Genomic DNA, 25,021 nt, shown 5'->3' on the forward strand with positions numbered 1-25,021 from the left:
TTTGGAGGGTATCAGCTTTCTCATCCTTTAAACCTCTCTTCACCTTGGACTTTTCCTTCACTCTTTGTACCAGTCTGTTTTCCCTACTAAAGCAGGGGAGCTGTCATGAGCCCTAACCCCTCAGAAGTAATATTTCTCTTAGTAAAACTGAGTGGTTAAGTTTCTCCCTTGTTTGGTTGTTTTGAAAACTGAACGAGAGAACATGTTCAGCACTCACCATAGTGAGCAGATAGTAATTGTTCAGTATGTAGGAGCTGTTGCTTTATTGTCATTAATAATAGTCCTTGCAACACCTTCTGAAGTATAGCTCTTTGTTCCTCCAAGTGTAAGAGAGCCAGGTGGGGTCTGACCCCAAAACTCATGCTTTTTCTGTTATACTACAAGCCCCGTAACCTAACAAAATGAAATACACCTGTGGCTTCAAACTCATTAACCCCATGGAGAGAAGTATTATTTTTCAAAAGCCATTCCTTTTTTAGTGTACTAATACATTGAATGACATTTTAGAGAATTTATCATATTTGTACAACTTAGTTTGTAAAACACCTTCACAATCATTTTTTCATGTAATCTTCCTAACAACCCTATGAGGTGGTCATAATAGCCAACATTTATGTGATTGCCTTCCATGCCAGGCACTGGGCTGCAAGCCCCCTAAGTGTATTATCTCATTTAATTTTCACAGTATCTGTTAGGAGAGTAAATTCTGTTTTACAGATAAGGAACCTAAAGCTCAGAGAAGTTAACTAAATTGCCCAAGGCCACAGATTTAGTAAGTGGCGCAGCTGAGATTCAAACTCAGGTGCTCTGACTTCAGAGCCCTCACACTTACGCGTTGCAGCAGACAAAATGGGGATTTATAGATCAGGAATCTGAAGCATAGAGAAGGTTAAATATCATGGCCAATAAATATCATGGCCAATAAAATGGTAAGACTTGACCCCTGTTCTTCGGCCTCCAAGCTCATTGATATTCCTACCACATCATTCTGCCTGTATTTTTATTTGGATTGCGCTAATACTTGAATTCATTTGCCTTTCTCAAGCATACACCAACTGTGCGGCTACAGAAAGAAGATAATCAGACCAAAAATATCCTGTGGGTGTTTGTTTCCAGAGCTGTCTGAGCACTGACCATATAAATACCAGGACAGAACTACTGTGGCCTCTGTTTTGCCGGGAGAAAGAAGCACCTCTATTAGGAATCTTTCTTCCTCAGAGGCTTTGACCATTTTCTGGGCTCCTAGCCAGAAGGCCATCCTTAACATCTCTAAAAGGATATGTAAATACCCCTTGATTTATAATTCCACCCCAGCTCCAGCCTCGCTGCTTCTTCACTTACCTTGGCTTGTGGGGCAGTGGTTAGATATAAAGCGAGGTAGCGAACAGTATGGCCACATTCCCAGCCATGGTGCCACTAGTGAAGGATCCTCAGGCAGGAGTGAAAACAGAAGGGTAGGAATAGTTGATAGGCCATGGTTCATGCCTCTAAGGAGCTCCTGATCTAGTGGAGGGCAGAAGATATTAAAAGAAAATATGCTGTACAATCTGATGGGTGCTCTAAAATGCCTGAGACAGACTGTGAACCAAAAAGACAGAAGAGACAACTTCACTTGGGAAGTGAGGTCATGGAAGACTTCCCGAAGAGGCGTCCAGCTTCTTTTGTTTTCTTTGTTGCACTGTTGTTTCAGTTCCATGCCTTACAAGCAAATTTAATCAGCTTTTTTTCCCTAATGATTTTGACATGCATTTTTTTTGAACCATGAAAGCAGTAAAAAGTTTATTAAACTTTGAAATTCAGATCAGAGAATTAAAAAGAAGGAAACACCAGTAAACCAGTATTCCTGTGACTCAGATAATACTCACTCTGTATATTTTAATTCATCTTCTTCTACTTCTCTTCAGAGTATGTATACAGATAGGGGGTATTTTATATATAAACACTATATCTAATATTTATATATATCTATATAGTGTTTTATATGTATAAGCACTGTAAATTATGCACACATGTATGTATCTCACATTCATTTATATGTGGTTACATATATATACTCAACATGTATTATGAAAATGGGATTATACTATTCATAATATTGGTAACTTTTTTCCCACAATAATGTATCATGAACAGTTTTTATTATTAAATAAACTTATAACATGATTTTTCATGACTGAATATGGATGTGCCATGTTTTAGTTTTATAATCTATTGTAAAGCATTTAGGTCCTCTGTCTTCATTAGTATAAATAAAATGCTTTGACATCTTTGTGTGTAATTAGAGCGCTGTAAAAAGATTTGTTTCCTTAGGCACCTAGAAGTGGAATTGCTGAGCCAGAGGATTACACCAGGGTTTCTCAGCCTCAGCGTTATTGACAGTTTGGATCAGATAATTCTTGGGGGGGCGATGCACGGAAGAGCTGTCTTATGCATTACAGAACTATAGAACATTCAGTGACATGCCTGCCCTCTACCCAAAAGAACCCAGTAGTATCCCTGCCTTAGTCAAGACAGTCATCTTAACAATCAGAAGTGTCTCCAGAGATTGCTAAATGTCTCCTGGGAGGCAAAAATGCCCCCTATTGAGAACTGTTGGGTTATGTAATTTATATCAAGAGCTTCTCTCCCCATACCCTAGGTAGTACTGCTTATTACCTATTTTAAATCTTTGCATACTAAAAAAAGGGGGATTGAGGTAGGGGCAGTTAGTATACCCAGCAGTATATTGTGAATATATCCTTGTGTATAGTCTATAATGTGACTTATAATATGCCATTATCTGACTATACCAGGCTCATAGGAAATGCCAGTATATATTAGTAATTTCCTAGATTTTAGATACTGTTACTTCCTGAAAGGGAATATTGTTATTTTAGAAAAATGGGTGAGAAAGTTTGGGAATTTTTGTTCCAAATTCTTAATTTCTTTTACCTATTTTTCCACAATTTCACCAGCAATATGCTTAGTATTTTATTTTTACTAGTGTAACAAACTAGACTCACTCTTAAATTGTCAGAAATATAGAAGGTAATTATGTTCATTGTCCCAGCGTGAAATATTTTCTCTTCACAATGACTGAATAGTTCCTAATCTCCTGCCTTACGAATGAAACTCTATCTGAAGAACCCTTTTTTGTGTGTGACTTGATTCCCTCACCTCCTTGGAAACTTTGTGCTTCCCTTTGTCAGCAGTGAGCCCAAAGAGATCATTGAAAAGTCCAAAACCCCAAGCCGAAGAAACTCCCGAACTGAAGAGCCAACTGTGGCTTCTGAAAGTGTGGAAAATGGACATCGCAAGCGATCCTCTCGGCCTGCTTCAGCCTCCAGCTCCACTAAAGGTTAGCAGTGGGGTGTGGGTGCCATTGTGGGTCAAATAGAAGAATGGGGACTTCATCACCATAGCAGAGGACTTTGTCTTTCACCTTTGCTTCTGTTACTTTGACTTCTACTGTTTGTTCTTCCTTAGTTCATTTACCTATGTGTTTTCTGTGTGTGTACATAACAGCAAGCACTGTTGGGGTAAAAAAAAAGAACATAACAGGGCAGACTGATTCATGAACAGCACTTCAGATAGGTCCTCTCCAGAGGTCCACTTCAGATATGGCCCAGCCATCTTTCTGTGGCCATCTCTCTTTTCCACTCCTCTGCCCTCTACTTTCTCTCCTCTCAGTAGAGACTCTCACCTCTTCACAGAGAAAATAGAACTGCTTCAGCTCTTGCTACCAAGACATAAATCTACCAGGATCCTCCTTTGTTCCTACCATAATACAGCAGCTGTCCCTCCTCAAGGCTAAGGCCAGTTCCTCCACTTTTGCCTCTTTGATCCTGTCTTCTCTGACCTTGTCAAGAACCTTACACTACCAGTTTTCTCTCCTCTGTTGACTGATGTCTCCTTTTTGAATTCACGCTGTCCTTGGCTTCTCTGACCTAGAGCTCTTGACAGTTTTCTTTCTAACTCTGACTTTTCCTTCTCACCCTTTCTCTTCAACTCTTCTCTCCCTAACTGATCTCCCTCCTGCCCCCCTTTCTTTGTTATAACTTTTCACAGACAACTCATGAATTTGTATTTCTAGGACACACCTCTAGAAATCAGACAATTGCCATGTACAACCTTAACAGGACTTCAGATTCAATATGTCTGATTTCACCCACAATATCAGGTGATTTGCCAGTGTTCCCCACCTCAGGGAATGGCACCACTGTCTGTCCGTTGGGCACGTCCTTCTTGGCACCTCTCCCTCATCCTCACATCCCTCATATCCATCACAGAAAGCTGAGATTTTCTCTCAGGTGGCCCAGATTCATCCACTTTGCCCCATCTTCATTGCTACTCTAGCTTAAAACCCTTCAGTGATTTACATTGTAATTAGGATTAAAGTCCAGAAGCACCAACGTGGACCACAAGGGTCTATGTGGTCTGGCCCCTGACAGCCTCTCCCAGCCTCATCTGACTTCTCTCAGCAACTCAGACATGCCACTCTCATCCCTTGTTGCAAGCCTGTGTATATGTTACACGCATTGCAGGGAATGTTCTTTCCTCTTCCTTCTTCTCTTCTCCTCATGAACTTCCTACTCTTTCTACCTAGCTCCCTGGTCATTGCTATGAGAAATCATAGCACCGTGTTCTCCTTCATAACACCACAGTTGTAACTTTATGTCTATTTATGTGATAGGTAATTAATCTATAGGCTCTGCTAGGGCAGGAGGTGTCTGGGTTTGCTCACCACTGTATCCTTGGTACCTGGTGTGGTGCCTCATGCAAAGAGGTATATAATCAGTAATTATTAATAACCATCTATTAAATATATATTAAGTACTTATACATGCCAGGCCCTGGGGATATAATAATGAAAAGACAGAGTCTCTGTCTTCATCATACCAATTACATGTCAGCCAGAAAGACTAATACAGTTAAATGTTAAATGCTATGATAGCAAAATTACATGGTACTGTAGGAGCATATAGCTGGGATGCTTTGCTCCTCTGCCAAATCAGAGAAGGCTTTCTGGAGAAAATGATGTTTAAGCTGAGACCTGAAGAATGAGGAGGCATTATGCAGGCTATGCGAGTTGAATGAAATATTCTAGGCAAAAGGTACGATATGTACAAAGGCCCAGATCTGAGGAAGGGTATGATACTTCATCTCCTCAGGAAATGTGCTGAGCTTGAGTACCTCACGTTAGGCAAGAGCTGGCTGGAATCCTGGCCAAGTGCCTGATATCAGCAGGGGTGCTAAGAAACAGTCAAGTACTATTGGGATGCCAGCCTGAAGATGAGGGCAGGCTCTGGTGCACCAACACCACACACTGACCTGAGAACTCAGATGTCATTGGCAGGTTGTGCTTCTGGGCAGGAATTTCACGAATCCTCACAAGAGCCTCTGGGAGTAGGCCATACGTCTACAGATCACATATAGGTAAAGTAGAGGTGTAGAAGTTACCTTATCTCAGCCCATCAGAGAGAGAGGGGTCTTCTTTCCTTTCCAGGCATCCTGTATATACCACAGGCAGGGTCCTCTTAGGTAACCCCACTTTGATGCAGAAAAGGAACCAGCAACCTGCTTCATTCTCCCCAGGAATCATCTCTGAGGCAGATTTGTTTGGAAGGAAGCACTCCTTTCAGTATATTGAATACTAAATTTAGACCACCAAAGGGAAGATTCCTGGAGTTCTGTGGGAAAATCTGCTTCCCCTCAATTCTTTGTATTCTTTTGGCCCCTCACTTTACCAAGGGATCAAGGTCTTCTAGGCTGTAGAATATGGTATGTAATTACCTTTAAAGCAGGAAACAAGAGGGGGAAAAACAGCAGGAAACAAGTGTTGGCCTTTAGACATGTCACACACCAGATTTTTGGAAACTTCACCTGAGCCCAGACCCTCAAGATAATAAGGGTGTCATTTACAGTGCACCAGAAAAAATTAATCAAAGGAGCATCTGGGACAGTTAAGAAGAGATGCCCAAATTAGAGCCAGTCTGTAGAGAACTGCCAGCCAAGCAAAGATGGAAAGCTGGAACCTATTTTAGAAAAGGGTGGGGAATAATCTTGTACACTTAAACTGGACATTTTCCCAAGGCGGTGGTAGTCTTGTTGGAATGCCTGCCCCATCCCTGCTCTGAGGCTTAACAAGTGGCTTAGGAAAGGCCATAATGACTTGTAAGCTTTGTGATTTTGCATGGAGGGGTGTCAGGTAAGTGTCCCCTGAAAGGATGTCAGAGTTCTGGCCAAACCCCAGGAATCACAGTCATGTACAGATCTCCACATCAGCCTCAAGCCCTCAGTCTGTCAGTTCTGAACTCTAGAGTAAGTTACCTTTTAAATCCAAAATGAGTGGTATAGCTGTTTTGATTTTTAAGTGTTAGAGCTCTCAGATCCAGATTAAAGAATAAATACACATTATTATTTGCTATGCAGTATGCTATGTTGTATCCAAAACTCTGAACCAAAGTCATAAAATAACTTTTTGTGATCAATTTGAACTCATACCCAGGGAATGATCATAAAATATCAAGGTGGTTTCCAAAATCTGTGCAACTCAAATTTGGAGACATAGTAGTGGTGGGTACCTGAAACAGCTTTCTGCAGCATCAGTACTTCTTAACGTTTTGAGGGGAGAAAAAGGTTTGCCTTTTTGCATTCATGCAGTTTGGGTCATATATGTACAAACAAAATTGGAAATACTCTGTTTTTCATGAGCATCTTGAAAGCTGAGAAATATGAGCAGTTTATAATGAGAAATATTGGTACATTTGTATTGTCAGAGAACCAGTGCCATTAATTGTACTCCTGCTGTGAGAACAGAGTTTGCTTACGTCATACTGGCCAAGACCTAATATACTGCTAGATTGGAGCAGGTGGGACAGATTATTTCTGGGCAAGTCCAGGGAGGCCCACATGGTTGATAGGTCACTCTCTAACCTGTTGTTTTGGTTTTGGTTGTTGGGTATCCCCCCACCCCACTTTTAATTACAGACACAAACATTGGCTCCCATAAGTCAGTGAGCTTCTTTTTAAATTGTACTTAATCAGTTGTGTTGTTACAAAAATGCAAGTGAGTAGTTCTGCTTCCTGACATGATGTGGTCCCTATTAACACAAATGATTTGTCTCGTTTCCCTTGTCATTCTTTATTTACTCTTCTGTTCACAATAGGTTTTATGTTAGATTTTCAACCGGGAAAAAAGATCAGTAGTTTAAAATGAAGTTCAATGCATAAGTTTGAAACAAGGAAAATATGCTAATATAAAGGAAATTCAGAGCAACCTATAATCAGCAGCAGCTGTGGGTGTCCCTGGAGTGCCTTAAGATGCCTCTGACAGCAAAGTGGGGTGATAGCCCTACTGTACCCACAGCCTGTGACTTGAGAAGCAACAATCTAAAAAAACATTCTTAAAATGGAAATGTTACTGTGGGAATATAAATGAGCATGATATGAGAGAAAACCCTAAACAGTAACTGCCTGAAACTGCACTCCTGTAGCATCATCCATCATTCAGAAACCAGCCATGAAATTTTTGAAAGGAGATTTCCAGAATTTTTTTTTTTACAAAAAATAGAAATCTTGGCTAGAAGTAGTACAGTAAAAAACATAATGAAGTGAGCAAGGCCAGGTCATCTTCTAAAACTCCTTGAAAGGTAAAGGTAAACTCTACATAACAGAAGCTTTAACAGACCCTTGCACTGTAGTTTTGGCCACGTTTACTTATGGTCAAAATGAGGCAACCAGGAGGAGAAAATGCCCATATCAAATTATGAATGTAAATGTTCTCCAAGGATATATATGGATGACCATCTGAAAGACTGTTATTGACCCAGTTCTTTACCATATAGTTGGTTCAAAATATTAATATAAATGGTGTTACTATTAGTCTTCGAACTACTTTGTATCTGTGAAGACATTAATTTGTAAAGTCTTTGATGGTTTAAAAAATAGGATTTTTCAACAATATATGTAATTTTTATTTTGCTAGTATGGTATTGGTTATGGGGTCTTGGGAATGGGATTATGCACAGTCAGATAAGGTAGGCATCCTTTAGGAACAGACCTGATTTACACCCTGCATGTACCATCAGCCACTTCATTACTTCCCTAGAATTCCTTACCTTAAAGAGTTTACCTTTGGATTCTCTTACTGTGTTCAGTGGAGTAGTAAAAATGGTAATATTTTGGAGGAAGTTAAAATTGAACTACAAAAACAAAAGAACTCACCTTTTCAGACAGATTTATAAAGACGTCAAAAATGACATTGCCCTGTGACTCAGATTGCCTAGATTTATCCAGGGAAGGTGATAAGAGACTTCACAGTTTTTTTCCCTTCATGGAAGTGTAAAAGTACCGCTACACCATCTTTCCCATCGCTAACGCTGGTATCGAAAAGATTATTTTTTTGCAGTTTCTAACACAAATCACTTGTTTACTCGTGGTCCCACTCATTGATTGGTCACAGAAGCAGAGTCAGTCTGCCAGATCATTGGGTGCTGTGAAGCAGTGACAGATGGGAAAAAGCAAGGAAAGAGGAGGGGGAGGGAGAGCCTGAGGTTGCTCCTCCACCCTCCCCCTTCTTACCTATTTTCCCAGCCACATAGGTGTTTCTCAGACACAGCACTCGATCCTTCATATCACAACAAAGGAGACGCTCCGTAATTAACAGATATCTTTCTAAGGATGAACACTCAAGACACAACTCTGTAGAGGTGCCTGTGTGGCTCAGTTGGTTGAGTGTCCGACTCTTGGTCTCAGCTCAGATCTTGATCTCAGGGTTGTGAGTTCAGGCCCTACATTAGGCTCTGCACTGGGTGTGGAGCCTACTTAAAAAAAAAAAAAAGACACAACTCTCTCTTTCTCTCTCTCTCTCTCTCTCTCTCTATATATATATATATATATTTAAGATTTTATTTATTTATTTGACAGAGAGACAGTCAGCCAGTGAGAGAGGGGACACAGCAGGGGGAGTGGGAGAGGAAGAAGCAGGCTTGCAGCAGAGCAGGGAGCCTGATGTGGGGCTTGACCTCAGGACCCTGGGATCACGCCCTGAGCCGAAGGCAGACGATGCTTAACGACTGAGCCACCCAGGGCCCCACAACTCTGTATATTTTTACTCAAATGATAACTTTACTACAGTGAAAAGGAAACTTGAGAGTTGGACTAGGGAGTTCATCGTAGGGAACTTTGGGGTGTGTAAGACTCTTAGTTTATTTACATGGAATTAAAGAACACCATTATCCACATCCTGTCAGATTAACTGTCATCTGATTAGCAAAAGACTAAGGAGTAAATCAGACTGACTCCTCTACCACATGGCAGAAGCAGCATGACCTTCCAGCAAGAAGATACACATACTGAAATTTCCAACAGAAGCCCAAAAATATTGCACCGGTCACTTCTTGGAAAGTCATTGAGACCTTCTTAGCAATTACTTTGACTAATAGTAACATTTTCCCTTTTTGCATCTACATCTCAAGTTTGGGCTTTCAAAATATGATACAAAAGAGAAAAGAAAAATTGCTTAGAACACTGAACCTAACACACAGCATCAGAAAATTTAGCTTAGTTTTCAGAAACCAATAAAACTGATTCATCTTACATATTATTATATTAGATAGAAAATACTTTTCCTTGATAGGAAGTAATTTTAAAACATTGATTTCATTTTAAAACCAAAAGTTCTATGGAGCAGCATGAAGAATGAGAGTGAATTTTTAAGATCAATAGAAGATTTTTTTTGAAAAGGATTTATTTGGCAGAGAGAGAGAGTACAAATGGGGAGCGGTAGGCAGAGGGAGAGGGAGAAGCAGACTCCCCGCCGAGTAAGGAACCCCGATGTGAGACTTGATCCCAGGATGCTGGGATCATGACCCCATCCGGAAGCAGATGTTTAACCAACTAGCTAACCCAGGTGTCCCAAGATCAATAGAAGATTTTAAAGAAATGTTTACATTTGGAGAGCTTCAAGCTATTCATTGTATCCTGCTGTAGAAGATTTTTATGAGGAAGGTTTTCTTTTTTAAGGTTTATTTATTTTGGAGAGAGAGCGCAGGGGGGCAGAGGGAGAGAGAAACTCAAGCAGACCCCATGCCGAGCTCAGAGCCAGATGTGGGGCTCTATCTCAAGATCCTGAGATGACCTGAGCCGAAACCAGGAGTCGGACACTTAACTGACTGCACCATCCAGGTGGAAACCATGTGGAAACATGGTTTAAATATGGAATAAGATTGAGTTGATTGAAGACACTATGCTAATACAAGAGGAAGTGAAAGAATTAAAACACACTTGTTGCATTTATGCCACTGTTACTCTGCATATAAATCACTCAGTTCCCCACCCCTTCCATGGAGCCCGCAGACTCACCTGGGCTCAGAGCAGGCTGTGGCTTGCTCTGAATTGCTTCTGTGCCTGTATGTATCCACAGCCTTGATGTTCCTGGCTAGGCCACAGCAGACACTTGTTGACCATGGGTCATGGTCATGTTATTTAGAGACTTTGACTATAGTAAGGCAAAAAGAGTCGCTTACTGCAAAACAATGGCTTGACTCCAAAAGGGATCCAGAGGCCATTTGTGTGTGTTTTTTTGTTTTTTTTTTTGTTTTGTTTTGCACTCTGGCACAATTTACTCACTTGCTTATAGCAACACTCATTGATTTCTCACAAAAGTACTCTATCTGTCATTTCACTGGGTGATAAGAACTGGTGATGGAGGTTGTGGGGCTAATTGCCCAACTCAAGATGCTCTCCCTACCCTGCCACTTTTTCCAGCTGGGTATGTGTGCTTCATCTCCCACCACCTGTATCAGACTTCCCCAGTTGCCACTCCCTAGTATACAGAGCTAGGCCCTCTTCCCACAGAAGCCTGAGATCCTCTCCACACTGAGTGCTCCTTTTGAGGCCCTTAGATTTATGCAGAGTCCAGTAGGGCTTCACTGAGGCCAGGCCTGCTTCTTGTGGACTGCATAAACATTACTGCCACGAAGAGTTGTCTCAGCTGAGCATGTCCTTCCTTTCCCCACAGACATAACCAGCGCGGTGCAATCCAAGCGAAGAAAATCCAAGTAAACAAGCTGGACGGCGACTTGATCCTTGTAAATGTGTGTGAATTTTACAAAAAGCAATTTTGAGCTGTGACTTTTTAAAATCCATTTCTGTACAGTTAGTCATTTTAATAATGTGGCCCTTTTCCTAGTCCCTGCAACCTGTTTCGTAAAGTGCAATGGGGGAAGCAGAGTTGCTGAACCCTTTTGGTGTTGCAAGATGAAGTTCAAGATTTCTAAAATGTTGCCATGTATTGAGAGGAGCTAATGCAATTATGTTATTAGTTTTCATATTTCCTAAGCAGCCTAGAGTACAGGGTGAGCATTTTTAGATCTCTAATGATGTATTGTGCTGTGGAAGTTATGTGTGTGAATAGCAGTAGTGGGAGCAAAAGGAATCTTCTCATTTGGAAATGTTGTAAATAATTTTATTATATAGTGTTTTGGATGTATTTGTTGTAGAAATGGACCAGTAAATAAAGAGAATCTAAGGGTTTGTACAATGTGAAATACTGAATGTGTTAAATAAATGTCATTGTCCTAGAACTTAAATGTATGTTATTGGTAAGGGATTATTGGGTGAGCACTCTCTTTCTTTGGACCATAAATGAATAGGAACAGCCTTCTTTGTAAATTAGAATCCCACCTTGTCCTTTCTATACCTGCTTTGAAGAAACTAGCCCTTTTCAGCACTATACCAGGCACTTTGATAAATGTTGGTCAAATTTGTTTTGGTTGCAAATAACAGAATAAACTTAGGATCAAAGACCACCCAGGATTTTCTAGGGACAGGAAGCCATCGGTAAACCAGGTGCACTTTTCCTCCACCTCATACATGTGTTTCTCCATGCACAGAATTTTAACAGTCTCCTCCATTCAAGAGATAAGCCCAGACTGACCAGCCAGATTCTTTGTAACAGCATCAAGAATCTACCCCACTTTTGGTCAGCTTTCCACCTTCAGTCCAATTCTATGGTTAGATCAGGCAGCTCCCACGTAGAAGTGGTCATTTTGTGTTACATACTTCATATACTTCAAAGATGCCCACTACTTTCTACCCTTTGGGTGCCCTATTTCTCATCTGTATCAGGCTTGGGGCTGGTTTCTCATCAACGTGCCTAGGTTTTTCCCTTTCCTTGCTCAATTCCTACCTAAAAATTGTAGTCTCCAAACCTGCTGTTTCTGCCCCCACCCTACTCCCAACCTTCAGGAGACTCGCATACTTGGGGCTCTCTCCTTGTCTTGGTCTGGGCCTCAGCCTTCTGCTGTATCTTCTACAGCCAGACATAGAGTCCATCCCTTCCCCTGCAGTGTCTTCTTGCCCTTGTCAGAACCTAATGCCTGAGGCTAAAAGGATAAGTCGGTAACTCTGTCATGCTCTCATTCTCATCTCTGTTTCAACTGTCTTTATATATGTCTTGGGTTATAAGGATCCTCTAAAAGTAGTTATTTGTGAATCAGACCAGACCCACGGTTGTCTGGCTTTATTCCCAACAAGCTTATCTTCTGTCTTCTTTCCGTGTATGACACACAACCAAAACCAAAGCCAGCCTAATAATAATCCCTGTGCCAATACTGTGCTTGCAAATTGCAAAGTGCTTCTCCTCTTCTACTTTAGCTCTACTCAGACAGAAAGCATAATGTGCTTTAAATAGATTTTTATTTGTTTTTCTTTATATTAATTTTTTTCTCCCATAGAGGAATAACATTAAAATCTAACAATCAGAATCCTGTTATACACATACACAGGCATGCCACATGACTGGATCGAGGTGGTTGTGTCCTTAAGTCTGTCAACATGTCACAACATGGTCAACCAGTCTTCTCATTTCAGCCAGTCTCAACACAAAACACCTACGAGGGATGCACTCAACTTGTTGGTTCCATGTGGAACTAGGTGGCAGGGCAAAAGGGAAGATAAAAGGGGCTCTGGTGTGTCTGCATTCAGTCCCCTCACATAAAGCCACAAAGATCTGAGAAGGCATCCAAGGGCTCTAGTGGGGTCCTTGTTGCACCTAAGACATTATAGGTTAGAACAAATTGATCAGGGTTCCAGGTAGGGGTCAGGGAGCAGGCATACCCCAAAACAGCAGCAAACTGCATTCATACACATGTGGCACCCTGCTGGGGCCAAACTGGCAAAAGCTGGAAAGTGACAGCCAGCTTGAAGAGAGCACTCAGACGTGTTAGGGAATTACTGTAAGTTGCCCTTTGATGTCTTGGGTCTCACTCTAGAAACGGGTCCCTCTGACATACTCCGTTTTGGCAAAGTGCTGGTAGTATTGACATTAATTAATACAAACTTCTCCACAGTCTCTGAAAACATCAGTCAAGATAGACTCTCTCACCCCCTCCTGTCTAAGGTTGCATAGGACTTTGTGAATTCAGGTTCCCTCATGTATTCAAGTTCTGTTTAAAAAAAAAATCCTGAAGCATGCTCAAGGTGAAAGGCACATACACAGTCAATACAGTATGACGAGGTCTGATGCTTCAGGAGTCAGACTAGCAGGAGACTGAGTAGTGTTGGTTCTTAGAAATTTATACACACTCAAATGCTACAGAATCTATAGGAAAGTACAAAACACATGAGCCTTACAACCAGCTAGGTGGTGAGATTGCAGAGTTCTAGAACTACAGGAGCCTCCAAAAATATGTGTAAGGGAGGGGCCTTTTGAAATTTGAACCAAATGCCCTATAACTCCCTCTTCCCCCCTCCCACAGGGATCATGGGGACTGCCCAGTACTGAGCCTATGCCCCAGCTGGCAGCAAAGGAGTAGGCAGGAAGAGCTGGAGGGAGTTTCAGCTCTTGGAAGTGCTGGAGACCCTAAGCTGGCTGGGGAGTAGCTGGAAGAATAAAAGCAACTGCAGGAGAACCTTGGCAAGAGCAGCAAGGTTGTCGACTACTGGGGCCCTAGTGGACTGGTGTAGGGACTTTGATCTGCCTTTACTGTAGATTTAGTTTACTCCCTTGGATAGGAGACCCCAACAGGAACTTCCTCTGTCCCCATGCCAGCAACCATAGGGCTACCCCTTCCTTCCCTTATCCATATACCCAACCTGAGGCTTGAGGCTATAGGATCAGGGAGGGCAGCTGCCTTTACCCTCATGGGATCGCTGTTATTCCAGCCAAGCCTCAGCTTGGCGGTGAGGCCAAGAAACCTGGAATCCGCGTGAGGGGGAAGACCTATGTTAGTATGTAACAGGAAATCTTAAAAGTTTCAAGGAAGAAAGCACACACTAGAAAAGGACAGTTAGAGGAAAAGGGAAGCAACTCGGGATATCCCAAGAAGCTGTTGCTGGTGTCTGAGCCCAAAATTCACTTCCACCACAAGAAGGGCAACACTGTCTGCCTGTGTCCCCTCTTTCTCACCCATGGATTTAGGTTCCCTCCTCCAGTTACTTACTGGCAGACAGGGCAAGGGGAACCATAGGGCACCCATTTCTCCCCCTCAGACTGGAAAAGAAGAGCCTTGGGGGGAGGAAATGAGAGGCCCTGACCCTGGATAGGAACTATTTGGGGATTGGGCCAGTGGGGCTCCTGGCTTCCTACCCAGGAGTGTTTATTAGTCGTCCTAGGCAGAGTGTGAAATACAAGCCCAGAGGCAACATGAAGGCTGAGCCGTCAGTCTTGGGATGGCTTCACCCCACAGCTTGTCCTCCTCAGCATCACTCTCCTGCATTCTTACTCTGGGGTGTACAATTTTCCCTGCCTAGAAGCCGTCTGGCCTGCATCTCTCCTAAACTAGTTCTAGCACCTTGGGCATGTGAACAGATGGCCAGGATGGCAGGGCCTTGCCCAGCCTCTACTCCTGGGGTGACATGTTGGGGGTAGGGCAACAAGGTACTAAGCCCTTCAGACTCAGGGATGTCCAGAGGGGTGGATTTCTGGAAGAGATTTGAAAGTGGGATTATAGGCAAGGGAAGTGGGGGCCGACTTCAGGCTCAAGCCCAAGAGGAGGGCTTGGCCTGTCTCAGCAAGCTGCTCAGTTCCCATGGTGCCCTGCTCCCTACAGCTTCTTAACCTGTATGTCCTCTCTACGTTTCCAGTAGGCTACCTCTTTCCCTCAGTTCCCTCCACCTTCTCCCTCTAACTCACATCTCACAGTCCTGTTCCACATACTTTACCTTTCCAGGCCTAAACAACTCCAAGAGGAGAGGGAAGGAGGAGACTAAAGGCAGAACCCTTTGGTCTCAGCTCCCACTCCCCCATCCATTTGGGAGGGAATTACTGGGAATGAATAAGGGAGCAGGAGTGAGTGTAGTGCCAAACACGATATAGGATGAAGCTTGTAACGTGGGACCTGAAGGAAGGGAAGAGAGCTAGATGGAGTAGAAGAGACTAGTGGAAGAAGGAGTGGGCCAGAGGTACAGGACCGGAGGTCAATGATGAAGGGGAATGTCAAGGCAGAGATGGGGACAGGGACCCAAGAAGAAAAGGAAAGATGGAGCGTCAAGGGGGAAGGAAATGGAGGATTAGATGCCAGGCATGGGGTCGGAGGGTGAAGGACAGGAGGGAGTTCAGAGTCGGATCAGAGGATCAGAGGTGGAAAAATCGAGGTGGGGAGAGGGGCTAGCACCCCACCTCACTTAAGGAGGAGGGAGGTTGTAGTGTCCAACCCAGGTGGGCTGCGGGCGCTCCTCGAGCAACACACTGGCCGCGGCGGAGGGGCCCGACAGGGGTCGGGAGTCGGCGAGGGGTCTGTGGTTCGGCCGGAGGACCCTCAGTAGTTGAACTGGCGCTGGCACGGCTGGTAGACGAAGCTGCCCTGGTGCTTGGGCCGGCGCGAACGGCTCTCGCGGGCGCGGTTCTGCCGCTGCACCACCTTGGCGCTCAGCGCGTGGCGCTCGGCCCGCTGCCGGGCTCGCTGCAGCCGCCGCGCCTGGCCGGCCTTCTCCAGCAGAGCGGCCCGCGCCGGCCAACTCCCTGCGGGGACAGAGCAGGCTCGGTCACGGCCGGACACTCCGCCCACCCAGTCCCCGCGCTGTCTCTGCTCTTACTTAGCAGGGCGCCCAGTGCCCTTCTAGTGGGTCCCAACCCTTCTTCCGAGCCAACCTGGAGATGCCTCCTCAGTTCTAACCCCTGTTGACAGGTAAACCGGACTCCAGCGAAGGCTCGGCTCCCACCTACAGTTCGCTTCTAACCTTCCGTGCCAGCCTGAACCCCACCCCTTCGTCACCCGGGCCTAGCCCCTCAGCCAAATCGGCTCCCAGCCTCGGAGCTCGGTCTCTCCCAGGCCCCGCCAGGGCCACGAAGCCCGGCCTCGCCCTCTCTTAAAGCTCCGCCCCTTTACCCTCAGGCCCGCTCCCAGCATCGTCCCCGCCCTCTGTCACGAAGACACGCCTCTAAAGGCTCCACCCCTTCGGGGCGGGGCGGGCTCCTGGGCTCGCGTCCCAGTCTCTAGGTCTCCTGGCCACTCCCCGGCCCGCTCACCCTTCGCTAAGGTCGCCGTCTGGCAGGTCAGCGTCGGGGTGCGGGGAAGGGGGCCCAGGCTCCAGGACTATGGTGCTGCCGGTGACGTAAACGGACATGCTGGGGTGCTCGATGAGGAGATCCTCCAGGGGGCTGCTCTGGAGGCGGGCGGGCCCGAGTCCGGGCCCCTCTGCAGTAAAACAGGCGGGAGGGGTAACAAACCAGCTCTCGTCCATCAAGGAGGGCGCGGGCGGGGGGCGGCCTGCTGGGGCAGGGGCGGCCCCGGGGCTGGGTGGAGCCGCGTAGCTGTCTACGGGGCGCGGGAGGGGGAGCCATGCGGGGGAGGGGGCGCAGCAGGGAGGGACACACACGCACACCGGACACAGTGGGGCGGGGAGAGAAAGGGCATCGTTAGTCAGACCCGCAGCCCCGCCCGCCGCGCCCACGGGGCACCCACGGGCCGGGAGTCTCGACCAGCTGCCCTAGGGTACGTGAGGTGTGGGCCCCAACGCTGCGCTGCCAGGAGACGGCCCCGGCTTTGCATGGGATGGGGCCCTGTTACTCTGCCTTCAGTGTCACTGCCTCAGCCCCATTTGCCCAATGGGCCGGGAGAACTCCCCAGTCCCCTAGCAGCTCCCTCCCCCTCCGCTGCTCGGCCGCCCGCCCTTTCACAGGTCCGGGAATCAGAATCCTGGCCCCCGACCCAGGCCTCACCCGGCAGGTCAATGATGAGCCAGCCGTCCACTTCATCCTCCTCGGAGACGAAGGCTCGGGGGCATTCGGGGTCCTCGGGGGGAGGGGGAGTACTGAAGAAGAGGCTGGTGAGGCGCTGGAACATGGCCGGGGATGAAAGGGCCTGGGGGGGGGGGGCGTCCTACGGCAGTGTAGAAACCTGGGAGGTGCAGAGAAGGAGTCAGAGCCCCCACCGACTTTAGTCTTCTACCCCCGACTCCCGGCTGGGGATCCCACCCCCAGCCCCCAGAACGTAGTAGGAGTACAACAGGGATGTGTGGGGAAGCTCTATGGCGGCGTGTGCACGTTCGGGTAAGTCCGTCTGCTTTTAGGCTTTTCCTATTGTCTGTGTTACCTTAAGAAGTTATTTAACTTCTCTGTGCTTTAGTTTTCTCACCTGTCAGATGCCAATGATAAAATACCTTCCTCTGGGCCCTTATCAGAATTACATGAGCTAATAATGGTATCCTCCTCTGGGCTCTAATAAGAATTAAATGAACCAAACACAAAGTGCTTAAAGCCATACTCGACGCAGAGTAAGCATTCGATAAACTAGTCAACGAGTTATTATTAATATTATCGCATGCTCTAGGGACATGGGAGTAGTGATATATATGACTAGACTCTACCAGGAAAGGTCTCCAGAGGGTTGGACATCCAAGCTGGACCTTGAAGTTCTCCAAGCAAGGAAGAAACTGTCTAATATTGTGATTACTTATTATCATCATCATAATATAGCTAACATTCATGTGCTAGGTAGTGTACTAAGCACTTTACCTATATCACCACAGGTACTTCTCACAACAACTCTAGGAAGTGGGTCTAATTATTATCCCTCTTTTACAGGTAAAGAAACTGAGGCTCACGAAAGTAAGGTAACTTGCACAAAGTTTCACAGCTAATAAGACACAGTGGTTGGATTTAAACCCATGCAGTCAGATTCCAGAGGCAGCACCCATAATCACTATACTCCATTGCCTTTGCTGGATTAGACATCAGTCTAGATTAGGCATTTTTAACTTGGTGGTCAAGGTATTTTTCTGGGAAGAAGTTTTCATCATGATTTCCTAACATCACTCCTTGACCCCAAAGATTAAGAACCACTACTTGAGCCTGTGTGGCTTGAAAAGTGCTAGCTGGCAGAAATCCCACAGAACCGCTAACATGTGATTGCACAGCTCTCATTTGGATCTGTCAGACAAGGTTCTAAGATCCTATTCCCTTGGGCCCTCCCCCCTCTCACCCATACCTAAGCTCCTGCTCAAGGGCAGCATTCCTGGCTAGGAGGAAGATCAGGTTGCCTGGCCCCAGAGAAACAGCAGTTCAGTGAGAGGTGATGATGAAGGGAGGGCCTATCAGACCCCAGAAGCCCTTCAGGATGAGCACTGAGGGTTGGACCAGGACCCAACCCCTCAAATCAGTCCTTCCCTGGATGAAAATGAGAAAGGAGACCCCCTGCTCCAGGAATGGAGACACCAAGGAGGCAGCTACGGATCTGCCCTTCTCCCCACTTCAGCCTGCCTTAGGACTAGGCCTGGCTAGGAGTCCCCTGGATGTCCCAAAACTTGAGCCTCCCCATCTGTCTCCTGAAGATGGTCAACCATTTTGCTACTGAGACACTTGTCACCTTCCTCTAGGGATGATTCCACACTTCCTATAGAACTCCCTGGGGGTATGTCCACTTTTCCATTCCCTGGAGGCATTCTACACTTATCGCTAACCCACCTGAGGTATTTTTTAAAGATTTTATTTATTTATTTGTCAGAGAGAGAGAGAGAGCACAAGCAAGGGGAGCGGCAGGCAGAGGGAGAAGCAGGTTCCCCTCTGAGCAAGAAGCCTAGTGCGGGACTCTATCCCAGGGCCCTGGGATCATGACCTGAGCCAAAAGCAAACGCTTAACTGACTGAGCCACCCAGGCGTCCCCTACCTGAGGTATTTTTATGCTTGTTGCTACCTCTCCCATTCCCTGGGTATGTCTTCACACTTGTCACCAGAATCATCCAACCTCTATAAACTGAGAGTATTTCCACATTTGCAGACCCATGGTGGGCTCCAGAAGAAAGTGTTCCCCAGGTGCTGGCTTCTCTGGTGGGAGACCTACAGAGATTATAAAAGGCTGGGCACCCCCAACTAGTGTCTGCCCAGCACAAGCCACATATCCCAACCCATCTGTTAGCCACAGGGAGTTAGTGACTCAGTTACCAAAAATCCAGAAAGTTTGGCCCCTCCTGAAGGAAGGGAAGATTGCTGGAGCCTTGATGAGGCACACCCTCCTTGCAATGAGCTACTACTTCTAGGAGAAGATGAAAGGGAAGTTAAGGGCTGTTGCAGGCCCATCATATACACCTGGCCCATTTTACAAGCTGAGAATCCCAGGAAATAAGTCTGTCCAAAGGTATGGAGCTAAATGGTGGCCAGGCAAATCTAGCCCCAGGTCACAAAACATCCAGTCCAGAGTATACACAGGAAAGCCTCGGCAAACAAACCCAAAAATGTAACGATGCAGGAGAGATAGGAAGGTCAGAGAGGAGTCAGAACTTATGGAGTCACTCCTCACCTCAGAACCCCTCTGTCCAGCTGTAAAAAAGGCTTGGAGTTCCTGACACCAAGATTCACCATGCATTTACCAGAGCACCCACTGTGTAGCAGAACCTGGTGTGGGTCTCCTCTAATTACACACAGATGAAGGTAAAGGCTGCCTGGTGGGGGGAAGCTCCCTGCCTGGAGTCACACAGCAATTAAGTGACAGAGCCAAGAGTGACAGCGGCACCAGCCAGCCAGTGCCCGCCCTCTCTCATGACCATTGGGGGAGCCTCCCGGATTTTCTTTCCCATCTTTGCCAGCTTCCTGATTCTCACATTCCCAGCCCTGCTCCAGGGAGAACCATTCCCTTTAATAACTACAGCAGCTGTGCCCAGAATAGCACTTGAGCTCCCAGCCATCTCTACCCCACCCCATCCTTTAGCAAAGCAGACTGGGATGGGACTCTTGGCCCTGTCTCTGGGCCCATCCCCTCAGAAAGCCTGAGGCTCTCCTCCTACTCCTTTCTCCTGCCCCTCTCTGTGAGCAGAGGGAGGGGCAGCTCGGGCCTCATCATCACCAGCACTAAGCCAGGTCATGTCCTTCTTCGCTGACAATGTTGGGGCTGGGAAGGTAAGAAAGGGCCAAAGAGAGGGAACTCTCACCCTCCATCCCACCCCAGCATCAGTCCTGGAGACACCCTGATGCAGCCAGTGACTCACCTTTTTGTGGTCAAAGAAGCTGGGAGGCAGCGATTTTATTGGGCTCTGGGACTCGAAGGTACAGAGTGAGGGTCAAGGCCACAAAAGGGGACCCCGTCTCCAGAGACCTCCTGGAAAAAGGTCCAGGAATGAGGGGACCTAAAAGCCCCCATCGAATTTGGATGGTACTCAGCCTAAAGTAGAGTCCAGGGTTAGGAGAATGTGTAAGTTGTTACTTGTATTGAGTTCCTACCAGGCATGCTGTGGCTAATGCATCTGTCATTCACTCAATAAGCATGACTCGAATTGGCTTCATGACCTCCGGTAAGCAACTTCTTCTCTCTGGGCCTCAGTTTCCCCTTCCATGAAATGGAGTCTAAGACCCCTTGTTTGGGGGCTGGGAGTGACATCAGCTAAAGCGCGGCACACAACAGCGATTAGGAAAACGTTACGGTAGTCCCGGGGGTGCAGAGCATGGAGCTGGAGAGAGGGTATTCCACCATCTGGCGCCGCCCCAACGACCTAGGGCTGGAGCTCAGGGCTGCCCCTTAACTCCTGAGGACCCCCCCCCCCAGCCTAGACCCAGCAGCGCCGCCCGAACCCAAGGAGAAAATACGGGATCAGAGGCCTGACCCCAACACCTGGGTTAGCCTAGGAAACGGCCGAGGCCCCTCCGGTCCTGCTGCTTCTCAGCGCCCCTCCTGCGTGGGCCCAGCCCCGACCCAGCTCCTACTGGGTCACGGGAGGACAGGCGACCCGAGCCGGGGGGCGGTGCCGGCCTTGGTGACGTCTCAATGTCATATGCAAATAGGGAGACGTCACGATCTACCGGCGTGCGGCAGCCAATCGGGAGATGGGAGCGCAGCCCGGCGGCCGCGGGCGGAAACAAAGACCCGGGAGCAGGGACCGCGGGGCGTGTCTCCGGACGCAGGACCCCTTGGGCCGAAGCCGGACGGGACTCACCTGGGGGAGGAGGAGGTGCAGCGGACGGGGTGGCTCTGAGGTAGTTGTGCGGCGGAGCCTCCCGGCGTCGGCGCTGATCACAGGCCGGGCTGCATGGCGGGGGCTGGACTGGGAGGCGGCGGGGCTCCGGCTCGGCAGCTCGCAGCTGCTGCGCTCGCCCGCAGGGCTTTGAGACTGTGCGGCCGCTGCTGGGCTCACTGCACAAATTGGAACGTTCAAACAGCTGATTGTGACGTCACAAAGGGGCCCGCCCGCCTCGCGTCACCGGCCGGCGGTGCGGTGGCCAATCCCAGACTGCGGATACCCCCTCCCCACCCCCTCCACGATTCGCTGGCTAGTGGCTCCTGCCCTGGAGCCCGACTCCGAGCCTCGGGGGGCCTCCCGGGGAGGCCACTCCCGGGAGCTTCGACTCCTTGCCGCAGGGCAACCCACAGACCTCTTAATGAGAAGGGTCCCCAATCCCTACGAGATCCCCATCTTCCTGCGTTCGCTGCATACATGCCAGCGCCCTCACCCATCCTGCTGTCCCCCGTATCCTTTCACCGGCATCCTCTAGCCTTGTCCCCCAATCTGTACCCTTTTGTCAACTCCACACCACGTCCGTGCACCTCCATTCTCCCCACCAACCTTCTCCCTGCTCTCCCTCCCTCTTCCGTCTCAGCTCCTCACCCCTACACATTCTCTGCTTTCCCACTCTGTTTTTCCTCAGCTGGGCACGCTTGAGAGGTGGAAGACATCCCCTTCCCTGGTTCCGAGGGAGCGCCCGGGAGTGTAGAGGAATTGGCGAGGCTGACGGGAAATTTTGCGGAGTGGGACTCGGAGTGGAATTGCCCTGGGCTGAATAGCTCATCTAGAGACGGCTCTGTACTGGGGGTTTTACACTTTATTTAAACCATATTGCCGCCAGGGCTGGACAGAAAAGTGACAAGACAAGGATTATTTGTCCCGATTTACACGCGGGGAAAAGGCTCACACATCTCACTGTCAGTATGTGGATTCATTTTCAATAATGCAATCAACAAACATTGAGTACCTCCTACTGCCGCTGCCAGACCGCTAGCTGCCGTTTACTGAACACTGAGTGCCAGGCACTGTGCTATAGCACTTTATACGTGTCTTGATCTCCACAACCACCCCAAAAGGTCTTATCCCCATTTTCATTTGAGGACACAGACTCAGAGAGCCTAACTGACTTCCTACAGGCTGCAAAACTATAATAAATAGCAGTGCCAGGATCTGAACCCATAGTTCTGGTCCCAACCCCCTTCACTCTCTACATGCATCTAACCCCCAGACTGCCTCAACCTCTCCAGGGAAACCTAGGCCCAGTCCTGACTGCCCCAAACTTGCTGTGTGGACTCAAGCAAATCATCCTACCTCTGTGGGCCTCAACTTCCTTTTCTGTCAAATTTAACATATCCAAGCTTCTAGAGATTCTTTCAAACTCTCAACCCTCAGGATTCTGCCAATTCCATATTCTAGACCCCCCCCCCAATCTCTCCCAATGCCCTGGGAAATACCTGAGGAGAGACCACAAACACACGTCCTCCCAATCTCCAGGGCGAGAGATTCTGGGTCCTCTCTCAGTAGAGTAGTAGGGGTTGGGTTAGGGGTGGGTCTGAGAGCTGCCCATTTGGCCCAATAGGGAGTCAGGGAGTGAGCTAGGCGGGAGCTTCATGCTCTACTGATAAAATCCTGTCCCAGCCTAGTCTGAAACGCCAGAGCGACTTCTCAGCCCTAGCAACTAGAGAGAAGGAGCCCGGAGATAATACCCAGGGGCTTGGGGGGTGGGAGGGGCAGAGCAGTGTTTTGGCTCTTGGAGTGATGTCCCCAAAGTGTCTTCCTTCTGTGCAACCCTGAGCCTCTGCTTTTTAGCTCTACTTCCTGCTAACTTCATATCCTCTCTTGACCTCCTTGCTGACTTAAACTAAATAATCTATAACATGCCTCTCCCATCACACAGTTTGCCTGTTCTAAAAACTCCTGTGGCTCCCAAAGTATCACAGTCCTTAACACAACATTTGTGGCCTTTCATGAACCAGCCCCAGCCCTCTCCAGCCTNCCCCCCGGCTTCTCCTACCTGCAGCTTGTGCTAAGGTCATGTTCCTCACTGTCTCTTCAGCACTATCCCACAGCCTGGAATGCCCTCTTCAGGTCTTTCTGAATTTGTATATTTTCTGCTTTCAGGACTCTACTCACCCCTTCTTCCTCTAGGCAGGCTTCCCCACCCATATGTCCAGAGCTACTTTGTTGGACAGTGATGTATTTGTTCGATAAACAAGCAGTGGTGATGACTCTGTGTGTGTGTGTGTGTGTGTGTGTGTGTGTGTGTCTTCCCAAGTGGATGGTTAGCATCCCAAGGGCATAATCTCTGTCCATATACTACCCCCACGCACCTGGACCCTCTACCCTGGTATAGGAAGCATTCTGCTGGGCACAGGCTTTTGGTTCCCCAAGCCCAGGGAAGGGGCTCCTGGCATATACTCTGATATCCTAAATGAGCTGGATTCTGCTCCTAGCCTTAGCTGACCCCCATGTACAGGCTATTAGGGCAGTTCCCAGTCTTCCATGTCTCTGTAGAGTCAGAGGGACCTGTGGAAGTAGGGGGTTTTAGCCCAGTGGAGTCCTCTTCTGGAACCCCAGGACCCATCACTCTCCCTGCAGATTTATTATCAGGGCCGGAGGACACCTCAGATCTTAATTCATCCAAACTCCTCATCTTATAGTGGGGAAACTGAGGCATAGAGAGGTCAAGGCACCTGCTTAGAATTATAGAGCAGCATGGGGCGCCTGGGTGGCACAGCAGTTAAGCGTCTGCCTTCGGCTCAGGGCATGATCCCGGCGTTATGGGATCGAGCCCCACATCAGGCTCCTCCGCTATGAGCCTGCTTCTTCCTCTCCCACTCCCCCTGCTTGTGTTCCCTCTCTCGCTGGCTGTCTCTATCTCTGTCAAATAAATAATAAATAAAATCTTAAAAAAAAAAAAGAATTATAGAGCAGCAGAGCCATCTACTGACCCTGGGGCGGGGGAGCTTAGTATTCTGGGACCCTGGTCTGGGCCTGAGGACTGTAAAAAGAGGCAGGGGGCACCATGCTAGGGGTAATCCTGTAGTCTCATTTCCAATTAGAAAGTGCCACTGCTGGATAGACACGGACATCTACACATACACATGAGGGCATCCATGTACAAACATACACACATGTGCACATGAGCTCATGCCCATGGAGTTAACAGATGCCCATGCCCATCCAATCCCTGCTCAGATATAAGCACCTGCCCAATTTTATGGGCTCCAGGATTGGAGGTCAAGAGGCCACCCTTCTATTCCTGTCTGGACCTGTAGCTTGCCCTCACCAAACCCTGGGGGCTCCCCAATGGCTTGGGGCCCCCCACTTCAAAGGGATGAGATGTGTCAGCCTGGGTGTGTCCTTCACGAGACTGTGCGTGTGCTTGAAGGTATGAGTCCGCTGTAGAACCGCCTCACCTTTGGTCCTCCCCCTTTCCCCTCTCAGAGGGCAAGGCTGAGGCAAAGACCCGTGGGTAGCTTGGAATCTGAGTCAAAACCCAGAGCCCTGGGGCGCCTGGGTGGCGCAGTCGTTAAGTGTCTGCCTTCCGCTCAGGGTGTGATCCCGGCGTTGTGGGATCGAGCCCCACATCAGGCTCCTCCGCTGG

General features: G+C 47.7%; 2 protein-coding genes across 14 annotated transcripts in view; one reads left to right on the forward strand and one right to left on the reverse strand.

Moving 5' to 3' along the window:
- The window catches only part of NCOA6 (nuclear receptor coactivator 6), an 86,563-nt gene extending 74,996 nt beyond the window's left edge, over positions 1-11,567 (forward strand). For 11 of the 13 annotated variants that reach the window (XM_034641384.1, XM_019796586.2, XM_002916397.4 and 8 more), the window contains 2 exons: positions 3,189-3,337; positions 11,003-11,567. In XM_034641384.1, the coding sequence (XP_034497275.1) occupies positions 3,189-3,337; positions 11,003-11,046 (193 nt within the window). In that variant the 3' untranslated portion in view covers positions 11,047-11,567. The remainder of the gene's footprint in view (positions 1-3,188; positions 3,338-11,002) is intronic. The other 2 variants (XM_019796588.2, XM_019796592.2) reach the window with 1 other exon arrangement.
- Positions 11,568-12,664: 1,097 nt separating this feature from the next.
- TP53INP2 (tumor protein p53 inducible nuclear protein 2) lies at positions 12,665-21,226 on the reverse strand. Its single transcript, XM_034641388.1, has 4 exons — positions 20,407-21,226; positions 17,147-17,324; positions 16,454-16,742; positions 12,665-16,008 (listed from the first exon to the last, which is right to left on the reverse strand). Exons 2-4 carry the CDS (start codon positions 17,268-17,270, stop codon positions 15,744-15,746), a joined length of 678 nt encoding a protein of 225 aa, XP_034497279.1. The 5' UTR covers positions 17,271-17,324; positions 20,407-21,226; the 3' UTR covers positions 12,665-15,743.
- Positions 21,227-25,021: the final 3,795 nt, after the last annotated feature.

The sequence above is a fragment of the Ailuropoda melanoleuca genome, chromosome 13 (genome assembly GCF_002007445.2).
Source record: "Ailuropoda melanoleuca isolate Jingjing chromosome 13, ASM200744v2, whole genome shotgun sequence".
Lineage (NCBI taxonomy): Eukaryota > Metazoa > Chordata > Mammalia > Carnivora > Ursidae > Ailuropoda > Ailuropoda melanoleuca.